Source organism: Diabrotica virgifera, chromosome 9 (genome assembly GCF_917563875.1).
Source record: "Diabrotica virgifera virgifera chromosome 9, PGI_DIABVI_V3a".
NCBI lineage: Eukaryota > Metazoa > Arthropoda > Insecta > Coleoptera > Chrysomelidae > Diabrotica > Diabrotica virgifera.
Genome location: NC_065451.1, coordinates 18,821,584 through 18,837,550, shown reverse-complemented (window position 1 = coordinate 18,837,550; position 15,967 = coordinate 18,821,584). Strand labels below are relative to the sequence as shown.

Sequence of the window (15,967 nt, the reverse complement as noted above, 5' to 3'; positions counted from 1 at the left end):
TCACCGCTCCGCGCTCCTGCAACTGCTCCACATAGTGGATAAGTTGGCGCTCCTGGACCATGCAACAGTGCGCGTTCCGCCTCGGCGCTCCAATCGGTGGCGGTTTATATGTAGAGGAGCACATGCTGTATCGATTAAAGCAGTTGCAGGGAGCGCGGAGCGGCAAACCTAATGGATACGCACCTTAAAGTTAATACATATTCATAAAAAAGGAACAAAACGGTATTTTTTCAAATATTCATAATCATGAGAGAAATAACTTCATATAGTAAATTTTTCTTTGCTTGGCCTAATAATTTGGCCAGGCACTGTACAATTTTTTGTAACTTTCTAGATTATTTTGTCTTCATAAGCAATTTATAGGTCAGGATCCCGCGTACCAAAAAAAAGTTTATTAATAGCAAGCTGAAAATTTGTTAATAGCTTAACGGTGTCTAGTCGGACAAACTTTGATGTACGGAAACACTGGAACAGGGAAAGTTTTCATTGTGGAACAGGTTACAGGTTTCGAACGTCAGGCTACGAAAACGTCCCATGATTTTGTCGGACAAAACTTCCAACTGTTTTGTTATCCTTTCATTAAGGGGATGGGTACGTATTTTCGGCTGCAATGCTATTCAAATGGGGATTCATTTTTTTCGAATCCTGAGAAAACTAATAAGTATTTTTGAAAAATTTAAACGGAGAATGAAAGATTACGTTATTAGCGAGGCCGAAAGTCCCTGAGAACTTCTACAATGTTTATTTTAATAAGTTACAGGGGTGAAAAACTAAGAGAAAATTTAGTGTGATTTTTGATTTCAAATATCTCATTCAAAATAAACTTTTTATTTATTCTAAGGGACTTTCGGCCCTCGGTAATAATTTAGTATTTCATTCTGCGTTTAAATTTTTAAAAAATATTTATTGGTTTTTTCAGGATTTGAAAAAAAATGAACACAACGTCCGTGGTAATATTTTCCAAATCTATCTTTGTCATACAACGCACTCAGTCGAATAGAATATTGTCAGCATATTGTCAGTCAGACAGTGACAATCAGTGACAATTTTAAATATTTGACATGAATCGGGAAACTCTGTTCGGAGAGTTTAAGTCTGTTCTGTCGGACAAAATAAATGTGCCGTTTTCGTGGTCTGACCGTTCCAAATTTTTAATCTGTTCCACAATTAAAACTGCCCCTGTTCCAGTGTTCCCATATATCAAAGTTTATTCGACTAGACACCCTTAAGCTATTAACAAATTTTCAGCTTGCTATTGATCAACTTTTTTTCATACGCGGGATCCAGACCTAATATAGTGTATTTAATAAATAATTGATTTAAGACGTGAACTTTATAAAAAGTTATTTATTGTCTAATATTTATGGAAGATCCAAGCAGAGAATACATCAAGATATATTCTGTGATCCAAGCATTTTGTTGATAAAGATGTTCAAAATTGTAAGCGTTCCATAGTAACAATATATTATTAAAAAATCACTTTTCCTCTTTTCTCGATTGAGTATTAGTTTTTGTTGTACTTATAAATTATTACAATTACTGAATACATAGTTAATGAAAAAATTATCACATTTATTAACTGAATTAATAATTTGCAATTATACAAATAACACTTATCCAAGAACATTCAAAAGCCATCTATTTAAGTTAATTATGACATTGTCAAGTAGAATGACATGCTAGTAATATTTACATATCCATACCAGTGTGAATTTTACTACACGTAATTTGCCATGTACGACAGAAAAGGTAGGGATAGCCGTAAAATATTTGCGAATTATGTATACTCTGAGCTAATTAGCAAAATTCATGGAAAAGTTATTTACCAGCAATTTTATTGCTGGAATCGAATTATAAGATCCTATATGTTAATAATATAGGTATGCAAAGTCCGCAGATAGTGTGCTACTTTTTTTATAAACAAAATGGCGCCGACAAATCGTATTTTTTTCAATTATTGCTCTATAACTCCGAAGATTTTAACTTTACAACAAAAACACCCAAATAAAAATTCACCGCAATTAAATTCTGTTTTTCTAAAATAGGTTTTTCACGATTTGCTCTGACGAAAATTTTCCTCGGAAAATGCGGGTTTTCCTAACAGAAACTCTAATTTTCAAATAAAGTTTTCGGTAAGTAATTTATTAATCAATAATTAAATAACTTAGTGACATCAAAGCTTTCTTGGTATAGATTGTAATTCCAGAAGCTGGTGAAAATTAAACGAATATTTTAGCAACAATTCAATTGTTAATTAACAATTTACGATCGCAATAATAACCAAAATAATCATGATACGCTGATCAAACTTATAAAGATTATAAAGATGAGATGCTTATTTAATATTTTATCGACAAAATATAAATTTTTCTTTTTTTTTGCATAATCTTTAAATTTTGAAAAAAAAATAGTTATAATACGCTGGTCTAATTAGTAAAGTACAAAGAAAGGTTATTTACCAGCAATTTTATTGCTGGAATCGAATTATAAGATCCTATGTATTATTAATATAGGTATGCAAAGTCCGCAGATAGTGTGCTACTTTTTTTATAAACAAAATGGCGCCAACAAATCGTATTTTTTTCAATTATTGCTCTATAACTCCGAAGATTTTAACTTTACACCAAAAACACTCAAATAAAAATCCACCCCAATTTAATTCTACATAGAAGCATGTTTTTTCCGATTTGCTCCGACGAAAATTTTCCTCGGAAAATGTGGGTTTTCCCAACAAAATCTCGAATTTTCAAATAAATTTTTTGGGCCAGCAATTATTTATCAATAATTATATAGCTTGGTGAAATAAAAGCTTTCTTGGTGTAGATTATAAATTCAGAAGCCGGTGAAAATGAAACGAATATTTTAGCAACAATTCAATAGTTAATTAACAATTTACAGTCGCAATAACAACCAAAATAATCATGAGACATTGATCAAACTTAGAAAGATTATAAAGGTGTGTTGCCTATTTAATATTTTGATGGATTCGACCGTTACTTGATGGAAGTTCATTTTATCTAACAATAAAACACGAAAACGTTTGTTTTATATACTTCCACAAAATTTATTATATCTAAGTGACTACAGCTGTTTCGGCGGAGTGCCTTTCTCAAGTAATATAGTTTACAATGTGTTTGCTTTTTTAATCTTCAACTGAAGAGGTTGAGGAGTGGGGAGCTGTTTGTCTCGAGACAAACAGCTCCCCACTCCTCAACCTCTTCAGTTGAAGATTAAAAAAGCAAACACATTGTAAACTATATTACTTGAGAAAGGCACTCCGCCGAAACAGCTGTAGTCACTTAGATATAATAAATTTTGTGGAAGTATAGAAAACAAACGTTTTCGTGTTTTATTGTTAGATTTAATATTTTGTTGACAAAATATAAATTTTTCATTTTTTTGCATAATCTTTAAATATTTAAAAAAAATTGTGATAAAAAAATTAACATTTCTCAGAAATTGTTTATTATATTCTAATTTTATAAAATACTTAAAATGCGTATTTCATAGGTCTTGAAAATGAATGCTTTAAAAAATTTTTCCAACCATTTGCAAAAAAGTTATGAAACAGCAAAGTAAATATACGATTTCTCCGTTATTTATAATTTGTTTTAATTGTTTCAAAGCTTAAAAGTGAGTCTATGGTACAATCTAATTACTCACAAAGTATGTAAAACATTAGTGCAATGGTTATATTTTAATCAAAGATTAAAAATACTTTTTTTTGTAATTTTTAGCGCAAAAGTAGGCCTGATACAGAGTCGGAGCTAAAATGTTCACTCGAAGCGACTGACACGCAGCATATATTATTTATAAAAGTGTACGTCTCGCGCGGCCGGTCGTCGCTCCGAGTGAAAATTTTAGCTACATTACTGTATTATTCTACTTTCGCGCGTGTAAATTGCAAAAAAATATATTTATAATCTTTAATTAAAATAGAACCATTAAACTGATAATCGATATTTTTTTGTAAATAATTAGCTTGTACTTTAAACTCACTTCTACGCTTTGAAAGAATTAAAAAAAATTATAAACACCCTAGTAATCGTATGTTTACTTTGCTGTTTCATAACTTTTTTGCAAATGGTTGCAAAAAAGTTTTAAAGCATTCATTTTCAAGAAATTTGAAATGCGCATTTTAGCTATTTTTTAAAATTACAATATAATAAAAACTTTCTGAGAAACGTTAATTTGTTTATAACTATTTTTTTTAAACATTTAAAGATTATGCGAAAAAACAAAAAATTTATATTTTGTCGACAAAATGTTAAATAGGCATCTCATCTTTATAAGATTTCAAAGTTTGATCGGTGTATCATAATTATTTTGGTTATTATTGCGACCGTAAATTATTAATTAACAATTGAATTGTTGCTAAAATATTCGTTTAATTTTTATCAGCTTCTGGAATTATGATCTAAACCAAGAAGGCTTTTAAGTCACCAAATTATTTAATTATTGGTAAATAATTACTTATTTAAAACTTTATTTGAAAATTGAAAGATTTTGTAAAGAAAACCCGCATTTTCCGAGGAAAATTTTCATCGGAGCAGATCGGAAAAAACACGTCTCTATGCAGAATTTAATCACGGTGAATTTTTATTTGAGTGTTTTTGTTGTAAAATTAAAATCTTCGGAGTTATAGAGCAATTGAAAAAAACACGATTTTCGGGCGCCATTTTGTTTATAAAAAAAGTAGCACACTATCTGAGGACTTTGCATACCTATATTATTAATATATAGGATCTTATAATTCGATTCCAGCAATAAAATTGCTGGTAAATAACTTTTCCCAAAAATGGCCTATTCTCCGATAATCAGCCCAGACTAGTACCCATGGCCCCTGTCATTTGACATGTTCTACGTGTCGGACTCATTAAAATGCCCAACATATTAAATGCCCGACAAATTTTGTCGGACAAACATTTTTTCATATATTATAATATAAAGTTTGCTATTGAATAAAGTTAAAATCAACCTGCTAGTTTTCACAATCATAAACTTGTCAGGATGACGCGTTCCACAGTTAAAATCACATTCCACAATTAAAACTTCCCCTGTTCCAGTGTTTCCATACATCAAGGTTTGTCCGACTAGACACCGTTGATAAGCTATTAACAAATTTTCAGCTTGCTATTAATCAACTTTTATTTGGTACGCGGTATCCAGGCCTATTATGGAATATAATTATAATTATGAGCATTTTTCGATTCAAACATATCTTGTCAAAATAAGCGTCTTTCAATGGCGTGAATTTCCGCTTGAAATATAATAAAATTATGTCAATCAATTGGCATAGAGCAAGCAATTGGCTGGCGACCAAGACTGACGAATATCTGCACCGACCGTGGAATTTTTTCAAAAAATAAATATACAATGCATTGCATTACGAAAATATGACAAAAATGATTCTGGTGTACATTTTGATGACGTAAAGAATGTAATACAAAACAAAACATGCTAATATTGGAAAACCAAGACATTATATTGTATTGTATCTAATGGCAACTACTCTAGAATTTGATAACATTGAAATACCTATGATAATAATAGAAACAGAGTTACCACGAATATATTATGTAGATAATATTCATAAATAGTTTTTATCTAACCGGTCTAGATTTAATAAAAGTAACGGGAACTATTGTATAATATATCTTGAATACTTTCTAATCGGGAATATAAATCTATGCTTGGCGACTTTCGTTAGCATAGAGAAATAATAAGTGTTATTTTTCAATATTATGGTTTAAACATTTTGAAACTTTCGATTTTTTTTATATATTAAATGGAGTACATAACTCCAAGAATACTCTCTGAAAGTTTTAGATTGATCGGAGTAAAATTTACGGAATATACAGCATTTGCAGCAGGTTCGCGCCAGCGCGCTTCTAGCTTAATAAAAAATATGTTTCATTCAAAAATATATAAAAAATATATAAAGCGATTCAAAAATATATTCCGGTGTGCATCATTTTACGATTTGACAGACAAAAAAGAAATTGAAACTAAAAGTTGTCAAAACTTTAAACGCGTTTTTCTCAAAACTGCTTTTTTAAGGCAGTGGACATTTGTCAACACAAAAACAACTTGACCAATCTATCTGAAATTTTTCATTGATTTTCTTTAGACATTTCGTGAGGTAACGCTGTCGAGATATTTTTTGTTTTATACTTATTTTTTGTTTAAAAATAATATGTTGATTTTTACCATTTTTGAAGTTATACTTCTTTAGGCACGAGGGTGAATTTTTACATTCAATGGCGCATGCGCACACCGACAGTATGGTATTAGTCACTACATCTTTATGTAGCGCAAATAAGGTGTGCGTGAAAAGAATATATTATTAGTGTTTTTAGTAAATATATTTATTATAATTTTTGTATCTTTGGATTTGTCTTCCTCGGGAATAAGATATTTTATAATAATAGTAAGTATATTTAAAGTATTTTTGTATATGTACTTCACTTGGTCTATTAAATTTGTCAGTATGTATGAGAAATCTTGTAACCTGTCAAAGCAAAGGGAATATAGCTCAGTGGTAGAGCGTGTGACCGGAGATCGAGAGGTCCCCGGTTCAAATCTGTGTGTTTTCTATTTTTTTTTATTTTTGGTATTGTTTTAATAAACATTTTTTGAAAGTAGTAAGTAAAAATTAGTTTAATATTTAAATAAAATACAAATAACCTGTTGAAAATATATTTATTTCGATGAAATCATATAATAGAAGTATAACTTCTTACGTGCGTACAAAGTACACACACATTCTTTTTTTTACAAAAACAATCGTTATTTTGACTTTAGAATGATACCAAAAACTCAAAAATCGATTAAACTAAAAAAAACTCGACAGTGTTACCTCAAAAAACTCATAAGCTAATGAAATTTTTGATTTTTTTGTTTCACGGGATCCAATGAAAAGTTCTGATGTCCACCGCAAAATTCATTTTTTTATGTGTCTGTAAAAATTTGCCACCGTTGACTTATTTTTCAATATTTTGCCAATTTTTTTTAATATTCTTTAAATTGTACTGAATATAATTTATGTTTTTTAAAGTTATTAAAAAAATTTAAAACACAGTTTAAAATAAAATTATTTGTTTTCAGATCAGTGACAGCAAATGCTGGTCACAAGACAATTCTCAACCAAATACCAAGAACTATAAATGCAGAAGACCAACACAAGAGGCATCTCACAGGAGACGTTATTTCTCCTGGTCAAGTCATGGGAATTGAACATCTAAGGGATCCACGTTTGAATAAGGTACCAACTTGTATTATTATTTTTTTTCTACAACCGTGTTAAAAATGCAATTTTTAGCACTTCATACGAGTGTTAAAAATGCTACTTTAAGGCACTAGTGCTTTAAAATTTTTATGGCACTGCAATTCGTATTGACCGTATACGCTCTGAGCTTCGGTGGTGTCGCTCCTAGCGGATTACTAGTTCAACCTTCACCGGTAATTTTTAAATTTATTATTTAATTGTTATCGCTTAATATTTACAACGCTAAAAAGTAATTAAATTGTAATAGATTTTTTTAAGATTTTGCTAATCATTTTGACGTTCTATTGATGAAATATTAATTTCTTACTTCGGATACTTCCACAATTATCGTGTAGATGGCGCTAAGATTAATAGATTAATTTATAATTACATATTACGGAACATTAAAAAAACGTAAATTCAGTATTTAAAACGTAAGTATATTTAAGGTAAAAATATATACCACAGCTTTGACCAACTAATATTTTTTATAATTAATGTTTTAATTTTAAATTAATCACTTTGACATTTATGTCAAATTTCCGGTAAACGTTTACAGACTTGTCACTACTGGCGCTCGCGAATTTATAAATATCCCCTCTACGTATGAGCTCACAGCGTATAGGCACTTTTGATGTAATGTCAAAAAAATATAAAAATGGAATGTCAGTCAAGTTCAAGTAAAAGTAAAGATACTTTACTTTTACTGTCTGTAGATATTGTCCTGTAATTACGTTTGTAGAAAAAATGTTGTATGATATGCGTGTTAAAAAGTACATTTTTAAGGCACTCATGTGAATTGCAGAACTCGCTATCGCTCATTCTGTAAACTTTCACATGCGTGCCTTAAACGTGTACTTTTAACACTTATATCATAAATAATGTGACCAACTCCAATTGAGTCGAATCCGGGACAAGGCTGAAAAAAATATCTGAAATCTGAGACTTTTCAATGAAAATCGGGCCATTTTTTTCAGAAGACGATAATTAAAATACAGAAACGAAAAAAACCAAATTGTTTTAGTTTTCGCAGAACTATAATACCACGATATAAAATGCATGCGTTTTGGATGTGGTATTAGTAGTACACTCTAGAAATTGTTGACTTTTTTCGTCCCACCAATTCAAGTTGATGTGAATTCTTAGAAGAATACTGTATTCAAAATTTCAAAATAAAATTTTACCAAAATGTTGAAAATTCGGATGGCCTGGAAGCCTTGTCCGGGACGTCGGGACACGACTTCGTAATTTGGGCCATGTCCCGGATTTTTCGGACTAGTTGGTCACACTAATCATAAATAACTATTAAAACAACGAGAAGTCTAAAGGACCGAAAATCTCAAGAGAAAACAGAATTAAGTCTTAACTGTCGTTCCTTACCTTGCTTCTACTTACATTTTGAGTATGTACCTACTAGGAATCAAAATTCGTTGGATTTTTCCTAAATAAATTGACGGGTGTGGAATGCGTATTGTAGATTCCTACATGTCTATTCATTTATCGTCCTGATGCCTTGTAAATTGTAGAAGGCTCGGCTTCAGGTTGTCACCAGAATTATGTTTCCAACGTAAGAAGTCTTCACATCTTCGGTTCTGTAGACTTCTCGTTGTTTTAAATAGATGTCACTATTGCGTCCATTACGGCCAAGAACCTGTTAACCAAATCCCTGACGAGGTGAAAGAAGAACCTGTTATACTTGAAAATGAAGTAAGACTGGCGATCAGTGAGCTCAAATATAATAAAGCACCAGGTCCAGATATGATAACAGCAGAAATGCTCAAAGACACAGAAGAAAATGGCGTAAAATTACTAAAAGACTGGGCAAAATCTACAATAACGACAATTCATAAAAAAGGCAGCTTCCATAAATGCGACAATTATAGAACTATTTCTCTCATATCACATGCCAGTAAAATAATGCAACATATAATCAATGAGAGACTAAAAACATTCCTTCAAAGAGAAATTCCACAAGAGCAAACTGGATTTACCAAAGGTAGAGGTACTAGAGAGCACCTGTTGAATATATGACAGATAATCGAAAAATCTAGGGAATTCAATATTCCACTGTACATATGCTTTATAGATTATCGTAAGGAGTTCGACAGGGTCAAGTGGAGACACTTATGGCGAATACTAAAAGAAGTAGGCGTACCACAACACCTTATTTCGCTTATAACTGAACTATACGAACACACTACTGGATCAGTTAAAGTGCTTGACACTTTCAAACGAATTTCATCCAGAACGGGGTGTCAGACAAGGATGTATACTATCTCCACAATTATTCAATATATATGGGGAGCATATTATGAGAAGAGCACTTGAAGGATGGGAAAAAGGCATCTCAATAAATGGTCATAAAATAAACAACATACGTTTCGCAGATGACACAGCCCTTCTTGCAAATAGTCAAGCAGAGCTGATTGATCTTATACGACTGGTTGAAAACGAAAGTCAAAAATGTGGTCTGCAATTAAACATAACAAATACAAAGATCATGATAGTGGATAGATTACATAACAATCATCCACACATAACCACAATTGATCGGTTCGAGGTTGTGAGCTCATACTTATATCTGGGATCATTAATCACAAACACAGGGTCACTACAGGAAGAAATAAAACGTAGATGTGATCTAGCAAAAGTCGCCACAGCAAAAATGACCACAATATGGAAGGACTGTCAAATTTCAAGAGCGTTAAAGATGAGGTTGATCAACTGCTTAATATTCCCAATACTGACCTACGGATGTGAATCTTGGACCCTGAGAAATTCTGAAAGAAGAAAGATAGACGCCACTGAAATGTTCTGTTGGAGACGAATGCTACGAATTCCTTGGACCGACCAGAGGACAAATAATTCAATTTTAAGAGAGCTAAAAGTTAGCCAACGACTCTCCAGTAAAGTCCATCTCCAACAATTAAAATACTTTGAACAAGTTATGAGAGCAAACACAGAACACATGGAAAGACTCATTATACAAGGAAAGGTGGAAGGCCGAAGATCACGAGGAAGATCCCCAACAAGATGGATCGATCAAATTACAGGAATATGCAAAAGACCTATGCATGAGTTAAAAGAAATGACCAGAGACAGAGATCTTTTGAGACGGACAATACACGACATCACGTCGACCACTACACCCCCTCTAGGGGGTCAGGATTGAAGAGAGAGATTGCGTCCATTAGCAAATTATTTCGTGTTAATTTTCTTACTAAACAGTTGAGTTACGTTTTGATTCTGAGCACACCACATGCCATTCTGACGACTCCAAGAGGAAAAAACGTCCGTAAATAGATGGAGGTGGTCTCTGCAACAGAATTAAATATTAACTGTCTTTCATTTCATTTAATTATTATTTTTTAATAATTGTTATTCTCTTTGACCTTTGTCCGAGCTTTAGTTCTTCTTCTTTAAGTGCCATATGTGCGACGAAGATTGGCAATCATCATGGCTATTTTGATCTTCGAGGCAGCTGCTCTGAACAGTTGCCTTCAGCTGCAACCAAACCATTCTCGCAGGTTCTTCAACCAGCAAACGCGGCTCCTTCCCACGCTCTTCCTACCGTCTATTTTCCCTTGAATTATGAGTCTCAAGATGTTATATCGTTCGCCTCTCATCACATGTCCGAGATATTGCAATTTCCTTTCTTTGATTGTATTTTCAATTTCCCTCTCTCTGCCTATTCTTCTTAACACTTCTACATTTGTGACTCTATCTACCCATGAAATCCTTAACACTCTTCTAAATGTTCAGATTTCAAACGCGGTAACTCGATTTATTGCATTTCGATTTAATGTCCATGATTCAGCACCATAGCGAAGCACACTGTGTACAGCTGGTTCCTAAAAAAAACTGATACGACTCTTAAAGCGTATTTTGTAGAAAATTAAGCGTGTATTTTGAAGGAAAAATACTTATTATTTACATACTGTCACTGCCAAATCTTAAAGTTTGCAAGATAACTTATTCGTTCAACCTCAAAAAATGGCCCCACATGCTAGGAAAGAACTAAAAGCAAGAATTGTAACGAAATTAAAAGATGGTTGGTCACTATCTGCCGTAGCAAACCATTTTAACGTAAGCAGATCTTTTTATTATTAATAAAAGATGAAGAGAACAAGAAACTCTCGAAAGAAAGCAAGGTTCTGGAAGACCAAAAATATTATCTACCGCCCATGCGGTCATATGCTTTTGATCATATGCTTTTGGAGAGATTAGAAGAGAATCCTTTTGAAGATGCGAAAACTGCAAGAATTATGTCACATTTTCCGGGAAGAAAGACAACAACTTGGCGCAGAATTAAAGCATCGCGTCTTAGGTACCGAACTGCAGCAGAAAAACAAGCTCTTACACCACAACAGAAGCAATCAATACTTATATTTGCTTTAAGCCATCAGCTACAAAATCAAGATTTTTTGGGACAGGTTAATATTTTTACAGATGAGAAAATTTTTCAATCTTCTAGAAAGGGCAAAATTTGGCAAAAATAGATTTAATCCTCTATAAGTTGATAGATATCGAGCAGCTGGCCATTTTAGCGCCAATGTATGGGGATGGATTTCATCTAGAGGAATGGGAATGGTATGGCGTATTGATTTCAGGTTTGTTGGGCAGACTTATCTGAATATTCTAGAAAACATCATGTTTCCCAGTGCAGAACAGTTGTATCCAGAAAATAATTTTATCCTCCAACAAGATAATTGTCCTGTTCACACTGCAAATATAATAAGCCAGAATAACAACATCGAAACCTTACCATGGCCCAGCTACAGTCCAGATTTAAACCCAATCGATAATGTGTGGAGGGGTTATTATAAAACGGTTGTATCGGCGTAATTTATTTACCTCAAAATGCTGAAGAGCTGTGGCACGGTATACAACAGGTTTGGGAAGAGCTCGCTGAAGAAGACAATTTCATAGTTCCTTTCACGCAGATGGACCGAAGACTACAAGCTGTTATCAATGCTGATCTTCTTCTTCTTCTTCTTAGCCTTCTATCGTCCACGTTTGGAAATAGGCCTCTCCCAACTCCTTCCATCGGTCTCTATCCTGAGCAACATATTTCCAATTCGTTCCGGCTACTCTTTTAATATCATCAACCCATCTCATCTGTGGTCTTCCTCTCGGTCGTTTACTTTGGTAAGGTCTCCAATGTTGTATCGTGGCATTCCAACGTTGGTCTTTTTGTCTAACAGTGTGGCCTGCAAAGCTCCATTTAAGTTTGGCAACTTTTGTTGTTATGTCCTCGACTTTTGTTTTTGATCTTACCCAGTCACTCCTCTTTTTATCTGACAGTCGTATACCTAACATTGCTCTTTCCATAGCTCTTTCTGTTGTAGCTAGTTTATTCATATTTGCCTTGGTTAGGGTCCAGGTTTGACACCCATATGTCATGATAGGAAGGATGCACTGGTTGAACACTGTGGTCCTCAAATATTGAGGTATTTTGCGGTTCTTAAGTATCCAACCAAGTTTTCCAAATCCTGCCCATGCTAGTCTTGCTCTCCTATTAATTTCCGCACTTTGGTTTTCTTTGTCAAGTTTCAGGATTTGGCCTAGGTAGATATATTTCTGGACTTTTTCTATCTCACTGCCATTTATAGTTATGCGTCTGGGGTCATCTGTGTTTGTCATTATTTTTGTTTTCTTCATGTTCATTTTTAGACCGACGTATTGGGAGCTGCCTGCGAGTTCCTCTATCATAATTTGCAGTTCCTCGAATGAGCTCGCTATAATCACAATGTCGTCAGCGAATCTGAGGTGATTTAGCTTCTTGCCATTAACGTTAATGCCATAGGTTGACCAATTTGTCGTTTTGAAGACGTCTTCTAGTGCTAGGTTGAAAAGCTTCGGCGATATTACGTCTCCTTGTCTCACGCCTCTCTTAATAGGGATGGGATTTGTATTTTCGTCTAGTTGTACTATCATAGTTGCATTTTCATATATATTATGTATTAGTTGTCTATATCTCGAATCTATTCTACAATTATTAATAGCTTGTTCTATGGCCCACATCTCGATACTATCAAACGCCTTTTCATAGTCTACGAAGGCAAGAAATACGGGTAGTTGGTATTCATTTGCCTTCTCTATCAATGTTCTCATTGTCAATGCTGATGGAGATACATATTACAAAATAATAATTTTATTTTTACACACCTAAATTTAGTATAGTTTTGGTCTTCCACGTCCTCGCTTTCTTTCGAGAGTTTCTTGTTCACTCGCATTTTTTTATTAATAGAAAAACTGTGGTTCTGCTTATGTTAAAATGTCTTGCTGCCTGTGATAGTGCCCTTTTAATTTTTTTACAGTTTTTGTTTTAATATATTGTTGAGTTAAGTAGTTTATTTTATTCCTTAAAAATAATAAAAATAATAACAACTACCTTATTTTATGTAAAAACTATCATTTATATACTCTTCATAAAATGCAGGAATTCAAAATAATATCAAAATTTAGATCTTCATAATTATTACAATTATTATTTTATGAATTAACATAACTATGTAATCAGTTGTTTGTTGTTTGTTTGTTTATTTTATTATTTGTCTGTCATAATAAATATAATGTCAGACCAATCAAATACACTGCTCAAAATGATCAAATCTTACTAAGAGTCGTATCAGTTTTTTTAGGAACCAGCTCATTTAATTAGTCATATTCTGAGGATCAATAGCTTGAGAGCTTTAGTTATAGCATTGATTTTTGTATTTTTGCACGGTTTACATGTCACTTTAGATCTTGCTACAGAATCTCGAATTTTTTAGGGGTTAGGATTTACATTAGAAGAACGTCAAGCACTAGGTATACACGGTCTACAGCCAGCCCGTTTTAAGACCCAAGAACAGCAACTAGAACTATGTAGGATATCAGTCGAAAGATACCAAGAAGATCTAAACAAATACATCTACCTCACGGAATTGCAGGATAGGAACGAAAAACTGTTTTTTAGGCTGTTATCTGAAAATATTGAAACATTGATGCCCATCGTTTATACTCCTACTGTCGGGTTGGCGTGCCAGAAGTTCGGGTTGATTTACAGAAGACCCAGAGGGTTGTTCATTACGATTAATGACATTGGTCACGTGTACGATGTTGTTAAGAATTGGTAAGTAGGTATTTACACACAATATTTATCCCACATGTTATACAGTAAAACTCCACTACTAATGTTAACTGCTCCACTATGTCCTTTAACCCACAGTAAAGTCACTGCTTTTTTTGGTGGATTTTAGATTACCGTAAAATGGGGTTACTTTGACCGCTGGGGTGAATTTGACTGAAAACATAGAAAAATATCTATTGTGATATACTTCAGCCACCCTGTATAATTTTTAAAATTATTTTTAACGATTCAAATTTATAAATATCTAAGAATTCATTTTTAATTAAAAAAAAAAAAAGAATTAATATTCCAAGTGTTGTTAAATCCACCGATATAACGAATTAAGAAAAAATGGTTTAAAAAACGGTCAAATTAACCCCACTTACAAGAAAAATAATTTTACAGGCAAAATGCATATACGGTCAACTTCCCCCCAGATGGGGTGAACTTGACCAAAGGCATTTTTTATTTTTTTTTTCTAAGTCATGATTATTTTCTTGTAATTATAATCTAAGCTACCGAAAGTAGACGCCTAAACCCATAACATATTTGCATATAGAAAAATGTAGCAAAATTTAAAATATGATTTTTATAGGATTAAAGTACAAAATCGGTCAAAGTCACCCCATTTTACGGTATGTAATGTTTTTTAGCAGACGTTCTGAATTTATCATTTTAAAAACAACTTCATCGCAAGTATGCGAGACCCACGATATTTTTAAGCTCCGTCGATAGCACCACAATTCGATTGCTTCTAATTTGTTTAGCATTGTGGTTTTTAACGTCCATGTTTCTCAACCATACAATAAGATACAGCATACACAACATTTCAAGACTTTCTTGCAAATATGCATCGACAGGTTTCTGTTACATAAACTGGTTTCCAGGTCATAAAAGCCTTACGTGATATTTCGATCCCGATTATTATCTCATCATCAGAGTAACAATTTATATTTAACCAGCTGGCAAGAATGGTTTAGACAAAAGCCGATGAAATAAATATAAACGTTCTATCGGAACTTACAACTGTTTTGTAAGAGAACGCGGTTTTTGTATAATTCGTAAAAGTATCTAAGTGTGTCGCTCATCAAAATGATTAGTTTAAAGTTGCTGCATTTTATGGGTCTGTTTTTCTTTGGTAACATTATTAACAGTGACTACAACCTTTCATCTGGTATTTTTCCTTAGTTGGAAATTTTGTTAAAGAAAGTGGTTAAGTAGGTAATGTTTTCCTCGTCCAAAAGTTTAAATAACTCAGCAAGGATTGGATCTGATCCAGGTGCTTTATTATATTATTTTTGGTTCGCTATATTGCCTTTCTAACTTCTGATTTCAGTATTGGGACCGTGCAAGTTCGGCAAAGCGACACCTGGTTTCTACGCTCTGCAACTTTATTCGCACTTTTAATTATATTGGCCAATTATATTAGTCCTGGTTACTGGATAATTGTCAAGGCCATAGTCCAAAAAAATAATAAGAAGAAAAATAATATTCAGTTATGTTATTAAAACGTAAACAATTGTATGTTGTAAATAAAAATAGTTATTAAAATGCAGTACTGCAAGCAAAATACAGTTAATTAAATT

At 32.9% G+C, this 15,967-nt stretch overlaps 1 protein-coding gene across 2 annotated transcripts in view; it reads left to right on the top strand.

The window, feature by feature from the left end:
* LOC114331406 (NADP-dependent malic enzyme) overlaps positions 1 to 15,967 on the top strand; it is a 125,199-nt gene that overhangs the window by 60,561 nt on the left and 48,671 nt on the right. For both annotated transcript variants that reach the window (XM_050660953.1, XM_050660954.1), the window contains exons 2-3: positions 7,108 to 7,264; positions 14,044 to 14,384. In XM_050660953.1, the coding sequence (XP_050516910.1) occupies positions 7,108 to 7,264; positions 14,044 to 14,384 (498 nt within the window). The remainder of the gene's footprint in view (positions 1 to 7,107; positions 7,265 to 14,043; positions 14,385 to 15,967) is intronic.